The sequence below is a fragment of the Patiria miniata genome, unplaced genomic scaffold (assembly GCF_015706575.1).
Source record: "Patiria miniata isolate m_02_andy unplaced genomic scaffold, ASM1570657v1 HiC_scaffold_1, whole genome shotgun sequence".
Taxonomy (NCBI): Eukaryota; Metazoa; Echinodermata; class Asteroidea; order Valvatida; family Asterinidae; genus Patiria; species Patiria miniata.
Window position 1 is genome coordinate 28,250,207 of NW_024037047.1, and position 22,893 is coordinate 28,273,099.

General features: G+C 40.2%; 1 protein-coding gene across 1 annotated transcript; it reads right to left on the reverse strand.

The window, feature by feature from the left end:
• Positions 1–1,546: 1,546 nt before the first annotated feature.
• On the reverse strand, positions 1,547–21,226 carry LOC119727634 (monocarboxylate transporter 1-like). Its single transcript, XM_038199606.1, has 4 exons — positions 20,777–21,226; positions 20,075–20,218; positions 11,074–11,893; positions 1,547–1,571 (listed from the first exon to the last, which is right to left on the reverse strand). Coding segments are annotated over exons 1-4 (1,167 nt in total). The 5' UTR covers positions 20,979–21,226; the 3' UTR covers positions 1,547–1,570.
• Between the last annotated feature and the right edge of the window lie 1,667 nt (positions 21,227–22,893).

Consider the following 22,893-nt stretch of genomic DNA (forward strand, 5'->3'; position numbering starts at 1 on the left):
CCTGTACCAATGGGCAACCCCCTACACCGAAGTTAGACATGTCCCCCCCCACGTCCCCCCCCCCCCCCCCCCCCCGTGGCTACGCCACTGCAGGTCATACAGTTAAAGTTTATGTAAACTTGTATGAAAAGTCAAAGAAAAGTAACTCCCATGATCTTTTTGACACCAAGTTTGTGTTAACTTGCCGGTAACGCCCTAAAAAAATATCCAGACAAATATGTTTATTTTGTAACATTTTATGTTCGTCTGTCGGTCTTCTATGCTGTTATGTTTGCTTTTAGGTACCTTCAATGGTACTATGTTTAATTAACCTGATCATTTGTTTAATTAAACTAATAACGCACATATAGTTGCCAAATATGGCACTAACAAGTTTGAGGTCGGCAATTTCGTCTTTAAAAATCTGGGTACGTCGGGTAACCGTACACACAATTGTCCTGGAGACAACAGTACCAAAGTACAGAAAGTCGTACGCAAGAGCTCCCCAGCAAGTATCGCTGACGCCATTATGATTCCAAAATTTCTCACCGTGTCACACAGTGAAATAACTAAACAGCGTCGTTGTATTGTGAACACATAAAAGCATTCAAGTCGCGTTCTTGCACACTTTCTGCAAGTCGACATAGATATCCTTGAACCACTGCCCCTCCCTTGCATAACAAGTGCACACGAATGAACGATTCGACTTTTATTCAAAGAAATTTCTATGTACAGTCACCAGACTCTATTCAGTAAAGTCCCCGTCAAAACGAAAGTAAACAATCCACGTTCATAACACACGGCTACACCATCGTACAGTGTGGCAGGGACACCACCAAGTAACAAAACAACTAAAAAAATTTTAAAAATTGATACATATTCTTATTGAATTTCGTTAAAAGATACTTGTTGGTGAAGTATCATATATTCTAGCAAAATGATAAAAATGTACAATATTACAACATGCAATTTTAAGGGAAATGGGCAAAATACTGCATAAATAATTTCACTTGATCATATTCATAATACACAAACCGACAATTTTCATGTTCAGACCCACAGCAAGAAATATTGTTAACACTCCATATCAATATAGATTCCATTCAAATGTTTTGTTCAGAAATCCAAATTCAGGGACATGGACCCTTCACTTCTACAAATACAGACCCTCAAGTGCAGGGGCCAAAATTCTTTATTATTACAGATAAACTAGTATACAAATCGTAATTTGGCCGGATTAGGTCGCGCCTATTTGGGCTGCCTCTCATATGTACTGCGATCGGGAAATCTCCAGCGTAATAAAGACTTGAAGAAACTTTATTTGATTTATTTGATTCCATTGTTATATTTTAAATCTTATAACATAAAATAAAAGCTAAAAGTTGGACAGGCTGCCACGGATATGTAAAAGTAAAAAAAAATTTGTCATCAGACGATTATCCAAACCCTGCCAATAAAACAGATTTAAAATTCCATTCATAAAAATTAAAGTACTATTGAAAAGTAAATTGTACAAATCATACGAAACCACACGAGACGAGACATGACGAGACATGACGAGAGGAGACAAGACGGGGAGATGAGACAAGACTCTGCAAAAAAATCATAGAGTGAAACATTAGACAAACCAGAGAGATACAAAAATATAAAAACGAACTAATAAATAATACTCTTACAACCCAACAAACAAACAAACAAACAAACAAAACAAACAACCAGACTCAATAACGGGAATGAATGACAAACGGGCTAAAAAGATTATTACAAACAAAACAAAACAAAACCGAGAAATAAAAGCAATCCCATTCCCCAGAGAGAAAAATGCAAACCATAAAAACAAACAACCTAGTTGACATACATAGGTCTACACTCACATTAAATACACACACTAAAGAAACAACAAGAAAATACCCGGGAACAAAATGAAATAAGACACAATTTTACATTGACGATAAAATAAATATGACTGCAATAATTCCTCCCTCAGTTTTGAAAGAAAAGATTCACAACCTTCCATAGTTTTTTTTCTTCTAATTTTAACACGGTGACTTCGGGGAACATCAATGAGGCAATCGAACAGTTTCGTATCTTGTAATCCATGTGTCTATCAGTTCTAAGTTTCAAGTGGTGACACGTTAAAGGCTGTGCGACGGAGCTGCAGCCCTGCAATTCATTCCTGAAATCATTGTTGCATTCCCTATTAGTTCATTAACTTTATATTAGAACCAACATTATTATCTATGATAACGAATTTGTCGGGAAACAGAGCTTTCACACAGTGACTTTACTAGTTTATTTAACTTTGTGGGGATTCCTCCAACGCATGCGCGGTTCTACGGGGGGGGGGGGGGGGGGGGGGCTAGGGGGCTGTGACCCCCCCCCCCCCCAGAATTTTGTCTAGCCCCCCCAAAAAAATTCCTTAAAAAAAAAATTGCATAATAGCAAAAAGAAGGATTGTGATGTACATGCGAACGGTCTCCCCCTAAAGAAGAAATAGCCGTGACAAGGGTGCATTAGTTAATATAGTGTGAATGATTTTAGGATTTTATTGGCGCTCCCCATTGAAAATATGGCATGAGCCCCCCCCCCCCCCCCCCCCCCCCCACCATTGATTTTCGGAGGCCTAAGTGTCTGGAAAAAATAACCGGTCAACATTTCAGCACGCCTCCCTGAAAAAATTCTGGATCCACCGTGCTAGCCCCCCAAAAATATTGGTTCTAGAACCGCGCCTGCTCCAACGTCAGGCTTTTCCTTGGTTTCAACACCGGTGTCCGAGTCTCACAACACTAACTGGGGGAACCAAGTAAGCCAAAGATTGTAGCTGAACCGAGTGGGCACGGTACGAGCTATCGCTTCGCAGAGACGGCCGGACTGAAGCGGGAGCGGACCGCTACAGTGACGGGGAAGCAACAGCTGGACGGGGCCAGCGAGTGTACCGGATCACACTACGGTTCGAGCCATGGTGTGCATGGTCAACCGGGGCCAGTGGCGTAGCCAGGAATTTTTCAGTTGGGGGGGGGGGGGGGGGGGGCGCTGGAACATTTTATGGGGGGGGGGGCGTCATGTAGATCAATGATATTTTTTTTAGAGACTCAAAATCTCAGGGGGGGGGGGGTTAAAATTAGAAAAATGCGCACCGAGTATGTACGCGCTGCGCATACACGTGCCGCTTACCGTTTCGCGTTTCGGTTACGATAATTTATTTTCTGCAAACTTATATGCCTAAACGTGTAAACCTTTACATTGTGCAGGCCATTTACTCAAGAGCAAATGGTTTTCAGTAACAGCCTTTGCTTAATAATTATTCATACAGATGGGAGTAAATGCTAAAAAAAATTGGTAGTAATGCAAATGCCAGTTTTTATTCATACGAACTACCGTATGGTATTATTTGTACTTATTATGAACTTTGTTAATATTAATTTTTTTCGCGATTAACATTAATAAATGCAGTAATTTTTGCGCAAAATTATGTGCTTTTATATTTTCAAGGGTAGCCCCAACCCAACCTTTAAATATGACAAGTAAATATTTGAAATCTGAAGCATTTACTCCTTTTATATTCATATGAAACGAAGTAAACGCTTACAGTGTACCAAAAGCTAAAAGGTAAAAAGTAATTATTTTCAGATTTTAGCAAACAGTTTTTAGTAAAAGTGTTTGCTTAATTGTCATTCATACAGATGCGAGTAAATGCTTCAAAATTGGTAGTTAAATCAAATGACATGTTTTATTCATACGAGCATGGTATCATTTGTACTTTATGAACATTGTTAATATTAATTTTTCGCGATTCACACTAATAAATGCAGTAATTTTTGCGCAGAATTATTTTGCTTTATAATTTCAAGGTTGCCCCAACCCAGCCTTGTAAATGACAAGTGCATTTTTGAAAACTGAAGCATTTACTCCTTTTTATTCATACGAAACCAAGTAAACGATTATTAGGCCAAAAAAAGGGCTCCGGTTTCTGGTATGCGCTAAAAAGCTTAAAAAGGGAAAAAAAACTTTAACGAAAACAAAAACTGTTTCCAATTGAAATTGGGAACAGCTAAAAAACCTGGCCCAGTGCAGGTTTCGACACTGACAATTGGCGCTTGAAGTATGGAGCGCCAATTGGGTATTTAAAAGGGGCAATTGCTATTTGATATCATTTTTGCATTAATGTTGGCGAGATTTGTGTGTGTGCCTGAAAATCGTTTCCGCAGTTGTATGTGAAACAAGGAAACTCGTTTAAGTAAGCAATTATCTACAGTCCTGTTTTAAGCATAATTACATAATTTCAGACAACTACTTTCGCCTTTGGAGTCTCGTAAGCACGAGCAAAACAGGCAGGGCTAACGCGTTGAGAAATGCCATCAAGACGAACGCCACCGCGTAACTGCCAAGTGTGTCGTAGATCAATCCTGAAAAAGTACAAATACAGGGCGAGTAAAAAAAACCCGAAACCCAAATGTTGGGACCATTGTTTTAGAGAAGTTCTGCATGTGGCATTTTCAAAATATAGGATATTAAAGCCCAATTCTTAAGCTTTCTTTTAGTACAAGAATCATTCAAATCACTCATGTACTTTTCAAGTTACAGAATTTTAAACACAACCACCGTTTAGTAAGGTTCTGTCCACGGATCACAAAACAAGATCAGTGATGTTCTTTCAACAAAACGAAAAGAAATCATATAGGGATGTGTGTGAATTGTTTCCGTTTTGCTGAAAGAAGGCACACCTTTTTTTGTGAACTTGAAAAGTACATGAGTGATTTGAATGATTCTTGTCCTAAAAGAAAGCTGATGAATTGGGCTTTCATATCCTAGATTTTGAAAGTGCTACATGCAGAACTTCAATAAAACAGTATTCCCGACATTTGGGTTTCGTTTTTTTTTTTTTTACTCACCCTGTATATCAGATATAGGATTACAAGATGAGATAGAACAATGATCCAGACAGTGTCAGGGACAGTGACAGCCGTGTGCGGGTTAATTAGCCGATTTCATAGGTCCGTATTTCACCGTACCCGCGCTTCATCATACGTGCTGCACCACACAAACAACATCCAAAGTTCGATCATGTCTGCCGCATGGCATTAATTATAAACGCTTAGTATGGTGGTGTTTCTTAACGTGGCGCACTTCGACGTTTACCCCGACTTTCCTCATGTAGAGTTGCCAAACTTCTTTGATGACAAACTTCTAATTCATTCGGTGAAATACTCGCACTTTTACCTTATTAATGCTTGCCACTACCTCTGTGAACAATTTCGGTGTGACGAAATTTAATCCGAAAATCAAAAACGGTTGAAATTTTGAATAACCTTTATTATCCCCGCATGCTACCAAAGACTCGAGAGACCGGAATCAGAGGCTGCGCACTCGCCATTCTTTTGTTACCTGTGGCCTGAGCAGCCTATTCAATATGCCAAACTTCTTGTTCCCGCCCGAAGCTGATAGCGCAGAACTGCAATATTTAGCAATATTATCACAGATTGTTCAACAATATTATCACAGATTGTTCCCGCCCGAAGCTGATAGCACAGAACTGCAATTATATATAGCAATATTATCACAGATTGTTCAGCAATGTTATCACAAATGTTCCCGCCCGAAGCTGATAGCGCAGAACTGCAATTATGCATAGCAATATTATCGCAGATTGTTCAGCAATATAATCACAGATTGTTCCCGCCCGAAGCTGATAGCGCAGAACTGCAATTATACTTAGCAATAATAACACAGATTGTTTAGCAATACTATCACAGAATGTTCCCGCCCGAAGCTGATAGCGCAGAACTGCAATTAGCAATAGTATCAAAGATTGTTCCCGCCCGAAGCTGATAGCGCAGAACTGCAATTATACTTAGCAAGTATCGTTAAACAATCTTGTCAAAGTCAGCTCCCCTCCAAAGCTTGATAGCAGAACCGCAACTATAAGCAATACAGTACTGACACTGTTAGTTCCTGTCCAAAGCTGGTGACGCCGAACTCTGCAATTAGCCATGAGCAACAAAATTAATATGCAAATACCATCATCAACAATGATACACAATGCAACCGTCATTAGGTATACAATTACCACGAGCAATATAATAAGAAGCAATTAATAGTCAATTAAACCATATCGCAAGGGCCAACTATTAAAAGCAATATCTTAATACCAAAAGCAATATTTATGTGGGCGTGTTTCGGCCTAAGCTTGCTAGCGATATTGTTCAAATAATGACATATTAACTTCAAGTGTAACTTATGAATATATCAATCAGCAAAATAGGTAAGAGAATACAGACTGCATGCCTTTTGCGATTAATCCCTTAAACATCTTGTGCCTGAATTACCGACAAAGGCAGGGGTCAAGTGCTTTGCCCCCCATATCCCTGAAGCATCATAAATAATGAATAAATTGGCCAATATCTGAGGCCTATTTGCGGTCTTGGAATGCAATTCCCGCCAAACTTGCCAGACCTGACTGCGCGGCTGCTCAAGCAAAAGTGACCGTGTGCTCGAACTTTCAGTTACATTTCAATTACAGTGAACTTGTTCATGCACTTCAATCATTGTGGCCACAAGGGGAGTGACCTGGAATGGCTAACCTTCCAACCAGCCCTGTCAACGGTCCAGCGGTGATAAATTATTTGAAGCTGCAATTCCATTTGCCTCAAATCGATTATCTCTATATAGTCCAGCGGATATGTGACAAAATATTGATGAATTGTGCACTTTTGCACAATGCAGCGTGAAACCTGGCACAGATGTATTATTCATGCCAGAAAATGTTTTAGATGTGGAGCCATCGCAAATTCACCCTTTTAGGGGCGTGGCATCCATTTTAAAAAGGGGCGGGACTCATCATGCCCGCAGTGAAAACGGTTGTTCCCGGCCCCACTTGTCACAAAAGCAGGAAACTTCACAAAGACTTAATTATATAGATTAAAAGTGTTTTCCAGATTCGGAGCCGGCACAAAAGTACCTTTTTGAGGGCGTGGCAGCCATTTAAAAAAAAAAGGGGGGGGTAATTATTATGCCCACCTTGGGAAAAATTGTGCCCACATTTCATGAACAAATAAAACGTCTCACAGACATTTATATTCATGAGGGAAACAAAATTCAGATGTGGAGCCATCTCGAACACACCCTTTTAGGGGCGTGGCAACCATATTAGAAAAAAGGGCGGGGTTAATTTCATTATGGCCACCATGGAAAAATTTGTTCCCACGTTCATAGAGAAATGAAACTTTCCACAGACATTGACATTCATGAGAAAAAAATTCCAGGTGTGGAGCCATCGCGAACACCCTTTTAGGGGCGTGGCAGCCATTTGAAAGGGGGGGCGGGGTTCTCATTATGCCCACCATGGGAAAAAATGTGCCCACATCTCATGAACAAATAAAACGTCCCACAGACATTTATATTCATGAGGGAAACAAAATTCAGATGTGGAGCCATCTCGAACACACCCTTTTAGGGCGTGGCAACCATATTAGAAAAAAGGGCGGGGTTTTCATTATGCCCACCATGGAAAAAGTTGTTCCCACGTTCATAGAGAAATAAAACTTTCCACAGACATTGACATTCACGAGAAAAAAAATCAGAAGTGGAGCCATCTCAAACACACCCTTTTAGGGGCGTGACAGCCATTATCGTAAAATGGGGGGGGGGTTTAGTCAAAATACCCCTATAAAAATGTTGTGCCTACCTTTCATACACGGATTAAACTCCACACAGATAATATATTCATGAGAATCTTTTTTTTTCTCGAATGTAAAGCCATCACAAACTTACCCTTTTAGAGGCGTGGCACCCATTTAAAAAAATGGGGGGTGCTACTAATCATTTGCCCACCATCAAAACTTGTGCCTACCTTTCATAAATGAATAAACTTCACACAAACTTGGTGAAAGAAAATAAATTAAGATGTGGAGCCGCCGCAAACTCGACCTTTTTAGAGGCGTTAGGGGCTATACTCACTGTGCCCACAATTGCAATTTGTATATTTTGTGGCTAATTTCTTATAATGTTGATTGGCCCATAGCCTCTATGTCATTATTTGGTAACACTATGACTTACACCAAAGAGCATGGGTAAGTACCGGTAGGCTAACCAGTTATAGGGTTCAACGTTCGTGTGTACATGCACCTATGTTATCATGCACATCTAAATTCCAGAGTGATTTCATAATTACAAATACACAGCACACAATGGCTGCCCCAAACTCTAACATTTATTATTTAAGGACCAAGGAAATCCTTTTTTAAAGGGGGGGGGGGGGGGAGGGGGATGTCATATGACACTTGGGGCGCTTTTTAAAAGAATTTATAATCACATTTTATGGCCATTTCAAAATTCTTCAATATACGTTAAATGTGAAGTAAAATATTGACTTTCAGTCCATTTTTTTTTCTTTATCTGTTGTCTTTTTCTCCTGGGGGGGGGGGGTGTTAAAATCCCACTACCCCCTACCCGTTGTGCCGCATTGACAGCAGATAGGGTCACAACACGATGTACTCTCCTCACAAAGTGGTGGACACGTCCACTATGACTTCACCTTCAATCAATCTGTGTACCCCCACCATACACCCCCTTAGTTCACGAAAAAATGGTATATCAATATCTCTGATGAGTGTTTTACCCCAACCAAATCCATCAAAACAAATCATTAGCCCTGACAACATTTTATACCTATACATGTTGCCACACTGCATATGCCTTTGGGTCTGTCAGAAAAAAAAAGGCATGGGAAACACATAATGTACTTGAAGAAGAATAGTCTTAAGACTAACTGAAGTACCCCAGTTAATACCCCAATTCAGAAATTGCTGCAGTTGAGAGGTTAACAATAATTTTACAGACGACAGAACCAGTAACTGGGTTAAAGGGAATATACATCATTTGCTTTTGCTGTAATTTTCAGAAATGAATGGAATTGGGGGGTTGGAAATATATAGCAAATATAGTCACACTGACTTTTTTGAGGTTTTGGGTTCGAAAATGCTATAAAAAGCAAGAAAAACAAGCGTTTTCCTGTAGTCTGGTTCCCTGACTCCATATAAGAAGAAACAGAGCAGTTTACATACATTGGGGAATTGTAAGGTCAGGGAACCAGTCTAGCTGGCCTGTACCCGTTCATAGGTGTGTAATCGATTGCAAACAAGTGCGATGGTCAAATGGGGCCAGTATTTGAAAAAAAAGCCAGTTTTTTCCCAACGCTGGTCGGCCGACCAGCATTGGAAATTGATACAAAAATACCACTTTTCTTGAAAATGACAGTATACCAGGTGCTATGATTTTTACAGGATGCTTTACACTGTCATTCACTAACAGTCCAGCAAGGTATTTCAAAATGAATTGGTAGTTTTATTTTTTGATATTTGCAAATGTTGTATTTTCCCTTTAATATAGATGAGGCAAGAATGCATAGTGTAAGAAAAAAGGGTTTGCTAACAGTCACTTCCAACTATAAAGGCGGTCCTATTATAAGAGCTATCTGATCTGATTTTATTATATGAAAAGCGGTCAAAATTTTCTATGGTGGGCATATTCAGTACCCCCCCCCCCCCCATTTTAAAAATGCATGCCGCGCCTCTAAAAGGGTAAGTTTGTGGCTTCACATTCGAAAAAAGGAAGATTTTCATGAATATATTGTCTGTGTGGAGTTTTATCCGTTTATGAAAGGTAGGCACAATTTTTTCAAGGGGCATCATGACTACCCCCTATTTTACTATGACTGCCACGCCCCTAAAAGGGTGCGATGGGTCCACGTCTGAATTTCTTCTCGTGAATATTAATGTCTGTGGGAATTAGCTTCATTCGTTTATGAGATGTGGGCACATTTTTTCATGGTGGGCATAATGAGAACCCCGCCCCCTTTTTTCAATATGGCTGCCACGCCCCTAAAAAGGGTGTGTTTGCGATGGCTCCACATCTGGAATTTTTTGTCTCATGAATGTCAATGTCTGTGGAAAGTTCCATTTCTCTATGAATGTGGGAACAATTTTTTAATGGTGGACATAATGAAAACCCCGCCCTTTTTTCTAATATGGGTGCCATGCCCCTAAAAGGGTGTGTTCGAGATGGCTCCATATCTGGAATTTTTTCCCATGAATATAAATGTCTGTGGGACGTTTTATTTGTTCATGAAATATGGGTACAATTTTTCCCAAGGTGGGCATAATAATTACTCCCCCCTTTTTTTAAATGGCTGCCATGCCCCCAAAAAGGTGCTTTTGTGGTAGCTCCACATCTAAAAAACACTTATAATCTATATAATTAAGTCTTTGTGAAGTTTCCTGCTTTTGCGACAAGTGGGAACAACCATTTTTACTGCGGGCATGATGAGTCCCCCCCCCCTTTTTTTGAATGGCTGCGACGCCCCTAACAGGGTAAATTTGCGATGGCTCCACATCTAAAACATTTTCTCGCATGAATATACATGTAAACATCTGTGCCAAGTTTCACGTTTTTATGCAAAAGTGCACCATTTTTTCACATGTCCACTAGACTAATAGAAGTTTGTCTTCTAGTTTATTTTTTGGGGACAATTATTTTTAAAAGGTTCACTGTGCACTTCGAAATAAAATAAAAAAAATCACGCCAAAATAAATCTTTCTTCTAACTATGTAACGGGTAGATAAACTCGTAATTTTATAAACGGGAGTGTTTAGAACTTGATAAAATTTCACTTTCTGTGAAATTTCAGTTAAAACTTTTGTTCTAGCTGGGCGCGCAGGCGAAAAATCAAAGTGCGCCACCTTAGGGGCCGCGCCACGTTAGGTAATTCAATCCATTCGAGTGGAGATTCACTCCCCCAGTCGGAAACTAGGGACTAGACGTTTTAGAGTGAGATTTCTTAAATCATATAAAGATCGAGTTTTCACTCGAGCTTCGACAGAAGTGGTTCATTTTTCAGACTATTTCAATCGAAAATGAGAGTGATTTTCACTCTAAAACGTCTAGTCCCTAGTTTCACTCTTTGGAAGGGAGAGAGTACATCAACAATAGTAGGCCTACCTATCGAACAGGGCTATGATTTCTCGTTTGATTCAAGTCCCCCCCCCCCAAAAAAAAAAATAACAAAACAAAAACCCAAAGATAGTAAGTGAATCATACCAGGCAAAAACAGGAAGAGTGCCCTGGCGAAACCACATTTCAATCCGATCCATCCGAGGGCGCTTCCTAAACGTTCCACGCCCACCGTTTCCTTGGTCACGACATCTATCAGAGTGTAAATGAAAGCCTGAAAAGCGCCGTAGATAAAGGCGTACGCCATGATCGGCCAGTAAGATTCCAACAACAGGTCGACGAGGAAGCAAGCCGAACTGCCAGTCACTGCTAGTCCCATCCACATGTTCGTTCCAATGAATTGATAGCCGCCAATGAAAGCGGTGACTAAATTTCCAAAGATCTTCCCTACACCAAACACAGAGACAAAGGCGGCGACATCGGCCAGGGAGAAAACCTTTGTATTGGTTGGTGTGAGCTGCGAAGTACACAATCCATGCCGTGGCTGCTACCGTGGTAAATAATGCCATCAACACGACCAGCCAGTATCCAGCAAAGGCAAAGAGATCAATATTGACAGCGTTTTTCATGGATGTCAAGACAGAGAGACACCTAAACTCTTCTCGTGCCGTCTTGTCTTCTGATGAAGTGCTGGTGACCATCTCATAGTCCCCATTGCGTTGGTTTGTCTCCGGGTGTTTCTTAAGCAGTGCCCCGCACACCGCGAGATGTAAGTGTATGGATCCGATAAGCATTAGGGCTCCTCGCCAACCATACACATCCATAAAGAACTGCGTTAACGGCGCAAGGATGACGAAAGACAAAGACGCGCCGATTCCACCAATCGCAAATGCTCTTGTATGTGACCTGGGGAAACATTCACCGACAAGTTCCCTCATAACAATGTTGCACACACCCACAGCAGGCCCTGTTTAATAAATAAACGAAAACTAATTAGACTTGCACATGAAGTAGCATCTATTGCAACCGCAAAACGTTGGAACCAGAAGTACAGCCTCGACTCCATGCGCGTGCGCGTTCCTCGCGCAAGGCAAGATGGGAAACAACATGACGCAGCAAGATCGTTCCCATGGAAACGAGTCTATTTAGTACGCGCTGCGCACACACGTTGGCGTGCGTGCCGCTTTGCAAACTTAATTTGTAAACCTTCACATCAGGCCACTTATTCAAGAGCAAAATTAATGGTTTTCAGTGAAAACGTTTGCTTAATTTTCTATTCATACAGATTCGAGTAAAATAATGCTTAAAAATTCAATGAAAATGCCCGGTTTTAGTCATACAAACTATGGTAATTTTGGGTACTTTTATGAACTGTTTTATATTAATTTTTCGCGATTAACATTAATAAATGTAAGTTTTTTGCGCGGAATTATTTTTGCTTTTATATTTTCGATGTTGCCCGAACCCAGCCATGAAATATAATAAGCAAATATTTGAAATATGAAGCATTTACTCCTTTTTATTCATATGAAACGAAGTAAACACTTATAGTATAGCAAATCCTAAAAGGTCAAAAGTAATTATTTTCAGATTTTAGCAAAATGGTTTTCAGTAAAAGCGTTTGCTTAATTTTCATTCATAAAAATGCGACTAAGTGCTTAAAATTGCTAGTAACAGGACATTTTTAAAATTGATTTTTTTCGCGATTAACATTAGCACATACAGGTAAAAAGACATACATCTGGCTCATTGCCTCATACACTCAACCAAAAAGAAAGTCCCCCCTTCCAATACTTTTTTGTCGAACTCAATAACTACTGAGCTCCTCTCGCTCAAATAACGACTAATCGTTTGGCCAAAAAGAGTGATAATGTGTACGAATGTATGCAATTTATGACAAATGATACGGAAAAAGTGCAACTTTTTTTTAGGTACATGTACCATTTGTCATAAGTTGTTTAATTTTGTACACATCATCACTGTTTTGGGCCAAACAAAGAGCATAGCTGGATTGCTAAGGAATTTCTGTACTGATCAGTCGTAATTTGAGCAAGATGTGCCCAGTAGTTTTTGAGTTAGACAAAAAAGTATTAAAGGGAATATACATGTACATCATTTGCTTTTGTTGTAATTTTCAGAAATGGATGGATTTGGGAGGTTAGTATTTTATAGCAAATATTGTTACACTGACTTTTTTGACGTTGTGGGTTCGTAGATGCTATAAAAACCAATAAAAACAATCATTTTCCTGTAGTCTGGTTCCCTGACTCCATTAAGATGAAACTGAGCAATATATAGACGTTGGGGAATTGTAAGGTCAGGGAACCAGTCTGGCTGGCTTGTACCCGTGCATAGGTGTGTAATCGCTGGCAAACAAATGCAGACTTAGAACTAAATATGGTCAATTGGGGCAAGTACATGTATTTGAAAAAAGCCAGGTTTTTCCAACGCTGGTCGGCCGACCAGCGTTGGAAATTGATACAAAATACCACTTTTCTTGAAAATGACAGTACACCAGGTGCCATGATTTTACAGGATGCTTTAGACTGTCATTCACTAACAGTCCAGCAAGATATTTCCTAAAAATTTGGTAGATTTATTTTTTGATGTTTGCAAATGTTGTATTTTCCCTTTAAGGGGGGACTTTCTTTTTTGGTTGAGTGTAGTTAAACAAATGCCAATGGAACGACCGTGTATAATCAAGCTCTGACACTGTCTTATAGTGAGGTACATTAGTAACAAAAATGCTAAGGATCGTTTAACAGTGGACAAAAGCACCATTTTTTTCACCAAATCATCTCCATGGTATACCTTTTCGAAAAAAAGACGGACGCAAACAATTGGATGATGGAAAGGGCATGTATGACGTCATTATGACGTCATCAGCTAATTATTACATGAAAAAATTTAAATTAATAATAATCTTCAGAACTGCAAGCATCTCAACAACAAATTTGTTATCAAATTAAAGGGGACAACAAGATCTTTCATTTGAGTGGTATGTCATTGGGATGGAATATAGTTGAGGGTGATCTTGTGGGTCAAAAAAACCTTTTTGGTCAAAAGACCTGGGTTTTTTTTTGGCTAAAATCATGGATTTTGGGTAGTCTCTTTGACACCTTGTTTTAACATGCAAACAGTATGTGGTATTGTGAGATGTTGTTTTTAAGTCAGAGAGAAAGGCTCAAATTCTATGCTTAAAGGGTTTTTGTAATTGATTATTAGTATCTTAAATGTTTAAACTTGTTCCAAAGATAAGCGGAAAAGTGAGGTACCTTAGTGATAAAATCGTGACACGGGTGAACAAAAGCACCATTTTCACACCAAAGCATCTCCATTGTTAACCTTTTCGAAAAAAAGGTAGGATGCAAAAAATTGGATGATGGGAAGGGCCAATTATGACATCATTATGACGTCATCGGCTAATTATTACACACTTATACATTAAAATTGAGATATTAGTTAGGAATAAGCCATGGATCTTTTTTTTACATTTAATATACGTTTCTGAGATCAAGGAAATCAGTGCAGTTGCCAATTTTGTTCTTAGGCTATCTTTAAAAGATTTAAATACAAATAGTTTGATAAAATGAGGGATGTTTCATATTTTAATGTATTAAATTAAACATGTATGTACATGTACATTTGACCCTCGCTCCTATCCCCTGTTGTGATCAATGATTCGTTAAAATGCAATGTCTTACGTCATGATTATCTCATAAATGATTACCTCAGGAATGATGCCACGAGGCATTATTTTCCACAAAAGTTTCTACTGTCCCTTCGGCTCCGTATTCTACATCAACTGGCAATGCATTTATTGCCCTAAACCCTTCAACATTAGCCAGGAATTGAGCATATACTTCTCCGGCGTTACAATTCAAACCTTTTTGTGGACAACGTAGTTTTTCTGGTGTAGTTTGCATGCAGATAATACAAGCAGTCCAAAACAGTTCACATAAGCAATAAAAAGGTAGAATGTTCAAACCAATTATACGTTCCAATGTTCCAAAATAATACGTTTTGTGGAAGTTTGTAAACTTGCAAAGGTATATTTTACGCAAGATGAATTATATCTACAATTTCTACAAAGACTTCTTTTCATTTTTACCAAAATCTCTAATAATTAATAAACAAGACTACAGATGAAGCTTTTTTTAAGATTATTTATTTGCACGATCTCAGTCGCAATCCAGTTTTGTGGAAAATAACAAGAAAGGATAAACTACTCACACAGTGGACCTTCAGAAATGTTCTGCTCGTGTCACACAGAAGATGATGTCTGATGGATACTTCAATAGGATAGACGGTCCATCAACGACAAGGATGGTGCATTTAATCGAGAAACACACTTGTGCTTGTGTATCATGGATAATTGTTTGTCTTTTTCAAGTCCCAAACTAAAAACCTTTACAAACTGCAGGACATGACTTGCTGCACTGGTATTGTGTTTGTAATGGTTACAGCCCGATAGTACGAAGGTTCTCTAGTCCGAAGGGTCATTAGTCCAAAGGTTCGTTAGTCCGAAGGTTCAATAGTCCGAAGGTTTGATCATCCGAAGGCTCGATAGTCCGAAGGTCCCATTAGTACGAAAATAGAATACGGTTAATTAATCCAAAGGTTCGATAGTCCGAATAGACGATAGGGTTCGATAGTCCGAATTGAGAAAAAGGTTCGATAGCCCGAATTGAGAATAAGGTTCGATTGTCCGAATGGGCAATACGGTTTGTCAGTATGACTCTTCCGACTATCGGACCTTACTGTTGATTCGGACTATCGGACCTTATTGTCGATTCGGACTATCGGACCTTACTGTTGATTCGGACTATCGGACCATCATAGAGTCTTTTCGGACTTTCGAACCTTATTGTCAATACGGACTATCGAACCTTCGGACTATTGAACCTTATTTTCAAGCCCGCTGGAACAAACTTTTGCCAGGGGGTGCTGGAATTTCTAAAGGACGGACAAAATTAATGTGAACGCGGAGCGCAAAGCCCTTACGGCGTGGCTTAAAGGGCCCCTAACAGTTTTGGAATATGGATGCTCTGTGGTGCAATATGAGGCGATTCCTGGCCACTTTCATATGACTTTTTTAGCAAACGTTTTTTGAGATTATAAAGACACTTTATTTCACTTTTTTGTTTAGAATATACTGTTGCTCTTATAACGTTTCTACTGTACTGAAAAGTCGAAAACCCTGTATTTTTTATCTCCATTCTTTGTTCCATTTAATTCTGGAAAAAGAATTGTATCATTATGCATGACATCGCATGTAAATATTATTGTTGCTAGGCTGCTTTCTTACATTTAGTAAATTCCGTCGTGTATGTTTTGTTTTATTTTTCGAGCTCTTACGGCGTGGGGCCACAGGGCCAGGGGCCTGCTTTAAGGCCCCTGAAAATGTTGGATTCTGGATGCACTGTGATGAAATATACTGAAGTATATACTTAAACTTATAAAACCTGAAAGGATGTTTTTTGGTTCAAGTTAAAACAAAATGGTTCCACTGGAAGCGGGTGAATTTCTGTTCATAAAAATATTCATATAGGCCTAAACGATGTAGCTCTTGATATATTTGCAGTGTTATTTGTTTGTTACAGGGAATGGCAAATATAAAAGACTAACAGAACAAATGCATCTTTATGTTTATGATTGGTAGGTGGCAAGTTTGCGGCTAGGCAAAGATTTATCGGTCTACTGAGTTTTTATAAGAAAAAATTTGCAGAGGGTAACACATGAGTAGCTTTTTTATTAAAACGAAACTACACTGGAATTAGTTTCAATGGAAGCCCGTCCCACTCCTATTAGGTTGGGATGTGTGTGAACCTTTCTATTTGTTAAGGTTGAGTACAGAATGCTAGCAATGCCAATGAAACTTTTAAATGAAAAGAAAAACCTTCGGGGGAAAGGTATGAACTTTGCCCCTATTGAAAGATCGAATGCAAAAAATCGTGGCAAGCATAATCAACTTTGCCACCATTGTCATGGCCGAGGTTATTTTTTTCGGGTCAAAGCTTCCATCAAGGCGGAAATATCATAGACAAGTCATGATTTTAGATTCATTGAGAAAAACAGGGGCGGCAGACCGGGGGGGGGGGGGGGGGGGGGGGCTGGGGGGCCATAAATGTGCCCCTGGAACAGTAAAGTGCCCCCCTAAAGATACAACAAAAATGCCTTTAAAGTATCTGAAAGTATATGAAAACCAAGTCCCAAAACCCATACAATACGGCCTGAAAATGGGCACATAATGCATATTTAGCATATATATAATCATTGGTTTTGAAGAGCGCTCCCTATGTTGGAAGATGGTCCCCCCCCCCCCACTATTTGATTTTACGGAGGCCAAGTGTCCGCTGAAAAAAACCTGTCGACATTTTTTAGCACGGATTTGCAAGTGCCCCTTTTTGGTTGTGCCCCCCCCCCCCCAGTTTCAAACCCGTTCCGTCGCCGCTGGAGAGAAATATCGATTTTGCACTGCCTGAAGATTTAGAAAATACCTCCTCCTGATATTTTACAGTGTTACTTTGTGCTAGACGTTCGAAGCGCCGCGCTTAGCAGCGGCAAAACTAGAAACGAACAAAACGAAGGAGATATTTGTAGAGCAAGTATAATGTATAGCGCAGCGGCGCAATTTCAACGTCGTAGAAGCATATTTCAGCACCCCAATCCAACAAGTTGGGGGTGCTGCAGCACCCACAGCACCCCCCGTTCCCGCGGGCTTGTTATTTTCGTTTCGGACTATTGAACCTTCGGACTGATTAACCTTATTCTCAATTCGGACTATCGAACCTTCGGATAAATAAACCTTCAGACTAATGAACCTTCGGATTAATGAACCTTCGGACTATTGCATCAAATGTTCGGATTAACGAAACTTATTTCATTTTCGGACTAACGAACCCCCTCTTATGGAAATTTTGTGCATTTGAACTATCGAACCTTCGGACTAAAGAACCTTCGGACTATTGGACCTTCGGACTATCGGGCGGCCCCCGTTTTTAATACATTGTTAAAGGACGTACCATCACCATTTCCGGCCACTCTGTTAATCCATTTCAGGTTACCACGTTCCTTTCTGTCTGGCTTCTAACCCATACCTCATTACCCGTAATATACAACACATATAAAAAATTTACGTCTTCCAGCTATAGTAAATGGTCGAAAACAAATTGATGTGGTAAAGACCAAATTCAAGGAGCCGCACAATTTCACACAATTTATCTTCTGCGTGACAAATACCGTCATTGTAGCACTTTTGTCCATAATCAAAAATGCTTAGATTTTTCAAGAAAATTTGAAAATAGTGACGTCACTGCAACAGCAAATCATTGTTACTTAAATGTCACTGATTATATCACTTTTCAATTCCCCGACCCTCAAAATGTCAAATTAATCACTTGGAATCTCAACACAACGCTTCACGACCTTATTTTCTACAATTAATTACTGTACGAGCTCGGTAGTATATTGTGACGTCATTATTACGTCATAAAGTACCCTTCCTGTCATCTGATTTTTTGCATCCTACCCTATTTTTGATCGTAACACATTGGCAAAGCTTTGGTGAAAAAAATGGTGCTTTTAAATACCATGTAACGATCCTTAGCATTTTTGTTACTAATGTAGCTCGCTATAAGATGCCTCACTTTTCTGCTTATCTTTGGAACAAGTTTAAACATATTTATGATACTCATAATCAATTACAAAAACTCTTTTGGCATAGAATTTGAACTTTTCTCTCTAACTTAAAAACAACATCTCACAATACCACATACTGTTTGCATGTTACAAAGTGTCAATGTGACTACCCAAAATCCATGATTTTAGCCTAAAAAACATGTCTTTTGACCAAAAAAGGTTTTTTTGACCCACAAAATCACCCTTAACTATATTCCATCCCATTGACATACCACTTAAATGAAAGATCTTGCTGTCCCCTTTAATTTGATAGTTCTGAAGATTATTATCAATTTATATTTTTTCATGTAATAATTAGCTGATGACGTCATAATGACGTCATACATGTCCTTCCCATCATCCAATTTTGTGCATCCGTCTTTTTTTCGAAAAGGTATACCATGGAGATGCTTTGATGAAAAAATTTGTGCTTTTGTCCACTGTGTCACGATTTTATCACTAAGGTACCCCACTATTAAAGGGAATAGCCTATACAACATTTGCAAACATCGAAAAATAAAACTACCAAGTTTTTTTGAAAAACCTTACAAGGATGTTGGTAAATGACAGTCTAAAGCATCCTGTAAAATTATGGCACCTGGTGTGAAGTCATTTTCAAGACAATGGTATTTTTGTATACATTTCCAACGGTGGTCGGCCGACCACCGTTGGAAAAACCTAACTATTTTTCAACTATTGCTCCAACTTTACACATTTTTCAATCCAAGTTTTGTTTGCTATTGGTTACATGTTCGTGAACGGGTGCAGGCCAGCTAGACCGGTTCCCTTACCTTACAATTTTCCGGCATCTATAAATTGATCCATTTTATCTTTAGTGGAGTCAAGGAACCAGACTACTTGAAAACTTTTGTTTTTTCTTGGTTTTTCCAGCATTTTCGAACACAAAACTTCAAACTTGTCTGTGAAACAATGTTTGATCTATTATACTAACCCCTCAAATAGTTCATTTCTGAAAATTACAGCAAAATCCAATGATGTACATTCCCTTTAACCCTAAAAGGGCGGAATCCACCCCCTCAACTTTTTTCGTGATAGCCTTGAAATTTTTTTTTTCGCGACCCGAGCTGTTATGACTTTTAGCCTCGATCCTTGCGCATCTTTTGATACCAAAAACATAAAAATCGGACAACGGGTTGCTGCGCAGCTACGCTACGCGTCGTGAAAACTGAACTTTTTCATTATACGTCGTTTACACAGAGCACAATTACCATTCATACATATGAATAATTAATTAGCCATAATTCCAAAACCCTTTGACCCATGAAATTTCTTGGGTATGTTCATGATGAGTTGCTCTATGCATGTACCGAGTTTCAAAATTTTTCGTCACTCGATGGCCAAGATTTTTTTTGTGAGGGGCGGAATGCCCCCCCCCCCCCTCTGAGAGATGGTCAAAATAACCCGGCCCTTTTAATTCACATGTTTAAACCAATGGTAATTAATTTACCTGTACAAAAGGCCAGGATACATGTCATCTGAACTAGACTGGACACAAAGGATGACAGGATGAGTGAAAAACCAACCAGCAAACCACTCACCACCACGACCAGTCTAACACCAAAGCGTCTTTTTATAGCAGGTGCGATGGGACCTTTAACATCAAAAGAAACCACTTCTGTAGTTATTGCTATGGCTATGCTATGGTCACGAGACAAATTTTTCCGAAACTTTGACAAATCAGAATAATATATTTTCGCGAATTACACTAGACCTAAAAAAAAGAGAAAAAATGTATTGGTATGAATTCGAAATGGGAATTAAAAATGGAGCACAATCTGGGACGAAATGCGAGTATTTTTTTCGGTGGAATGTAAATATTACAAGTGCTAAAGTAACTGTGAAAATTAACCTATAAAAACAGGGGACAAGGGTGGATCCAGAACACAATTTTTTTGGGGGGGGCCAAATGGTTTTTTTTTTATTCTAGATGCTCTGTGGTGCGATCTGAGGCAATTTCTGACCACTTTAACCAATGTTTTTTTGAGGAAAAGATGGTGGTGTACTCATTGCCTGCCTTTATTGCGATGTCACATAAAAAAAAAAATATTGGTCTCGTTTGGGGGGGGGGGCATGACCCCCTTTGGCCCCCCTGGATCCGCCCTTGCTAGGGGATGCGATGCATAATCCACCAATACTGCAGCACGCATACCTGTTAAATCGACGCTGCCATCAAAGATAGCGATCACCCATCCAACCAGCCACGTGTGACTGTTAAACTGGTCTTGTAGCGCAGGGAGCATCACAGCCAAACATTTCACAGTGCCCATCCAAGTAAACCACGAGGCAAAAGTCCCAAGGACTCCAACCCACCCATGGATGCCGCCATCCAAGTCAGACTCGCTAGATCGCATTTTCGTACTTCCGAGACTCACTATATTCGAGGTACGCAATTGTGTGAATTGATGTGATGTGTAGAATCTACATCAATACTAATAGAGAGGTCCAAACAGTGATCAGTAGATTTGACTCAAGTTAATTTATCGGACTTAAACTTTAGTCGGTAAAGCTGCCACACCCAGTGCCATCACAACAACCAGCCAGCATGTGCGCGCCTGGATGAGCTATTGGCGCTATGTACGGAAGTGTATTTTACGGAAGTGTATTTTACGGAAGTGTATTTAGGACTAGCCCGACTGCGTCTAGTCTGCCCGTACAGTACTATCGCAAGCTCTAGTCTGTATACCGTACTACCAGTGGCGTAGCCAGGAATTTTTCAGTGGGGGGGCTGCTGGGGGGGGGGGGGGGGCTGGAACATTTCATGGAGGGCGTCATGTAGGGGCGTCAATCGCTTCTCAAAAGTGGGGGGGGGGGGGGGGGGGGGGACATACCTTGATCAGAACTGATGCGAAGCGCGAAGCCCTTACGGCGTGGGGGTTCGGGGCCCGCTTCATGGGGGGCGTCATGTAGGGGCGTCAATCGCTTCTCAAAAGTGGGGGGGGGGGGGAACATACCTTGATCAGAACTGATGCGAAGCGCGAAGCCCTTACGGCGTGGGGGTTCGGGGCCCGCTTCATGGGGGGCGTCATGTAGGGGCGTCAATCGCTTCTCAAAAGTGGGGGGGGGGGGGACATACCTTGATCAGAACTGATGCGAAGCGCGAAGCCCTTACGGCGTGGGGGTTCGGGGCCCGCTTAAGGGCCCCGAAAAAAATTTGGATTCTAGACGTTCTGTGGTGTGATCTGCACAAGGGCGGATCCAGAACACAATTATTTTTGGGGGCCCAAAAATTTTTTGGACCCCCCAAAAAGTGGGTCAAAAAAATTACGGCGTGGGGTTCGGGGCCCGCTTTAAGGGCCCCGAAAAATTTTTGGATTCTAGATGCTCTGTGGTGCGATCTGAGGCAATTTCTGACCACTTTAACCGATGTTTTTTTTGAGGAAAAGATGGTGGTGTACTCATTGCGTGACTTTATTGCGATGTCACTTAAAAAAAAAAAAAAAATTGGTCTCGTTTTGGGGGGGGGGGGGGCATGGCCCCCTTTGGCCCCCCCCCGGATCCGCCCTTGGATCTGAAGCAATTTCTTACCACTTTCCTCCATGCTTTAACTAATATTTTCTAAGCAAAAGATAATTATTTGAACATCGTTTTCGAGGTTGGAGTCATTGAATCAGCTATCGGTATTCTGAGCTATAGGCGTGGGGTTCAAAAAAAATTTGGATTTTCGATGCTCGGTGGTGTGATCTGAGGCAATTTCTTACCACTTTAACCAATAATTATCTTAGCACAAAAGATAATAATTTAAACATAATTTTCGAGGTTTTCTCAGCTAAAGGCATAAGAAAATTTTTTGAACATTGTTTTCGAGGTTGGAGTCATTGAACCAGCTACCAGAATTCTGAGCTATAGGCGTGGGGTTCGGGGCCCGCTTAAGGGCCCCGAAAAATTTTGGATTCTAAATGCTCTGTGGTGCTATCTGAGGCAATTTCTGACCACTTTAACCAATATTTTCTAAGCAAAAGATACATTGTAGTACATAATAGGGCCCTGTAAATGAGACACGAGTTCAAAAATCGTGGTCCCGGGGGGGGACATTTGATATTGTGTCCTCCACCCTTCAAAAAGTAGGGGGAGGGACCAGTCCCCCTGTCCCCCCAGGATTGACGCCCATGGCGTCATGTAGATCAATCGCCCCCCCCCCCCACCGTTAATGTACCGTTAACTGTACATTCTTAAACTTGCACAGTCAACTGAAGATAAGTTGTAAATCTACAGGCTTTGTTGTGAATGGCCCCTGCAAACAATTCCATGCATAAATTGGAAAAGAAA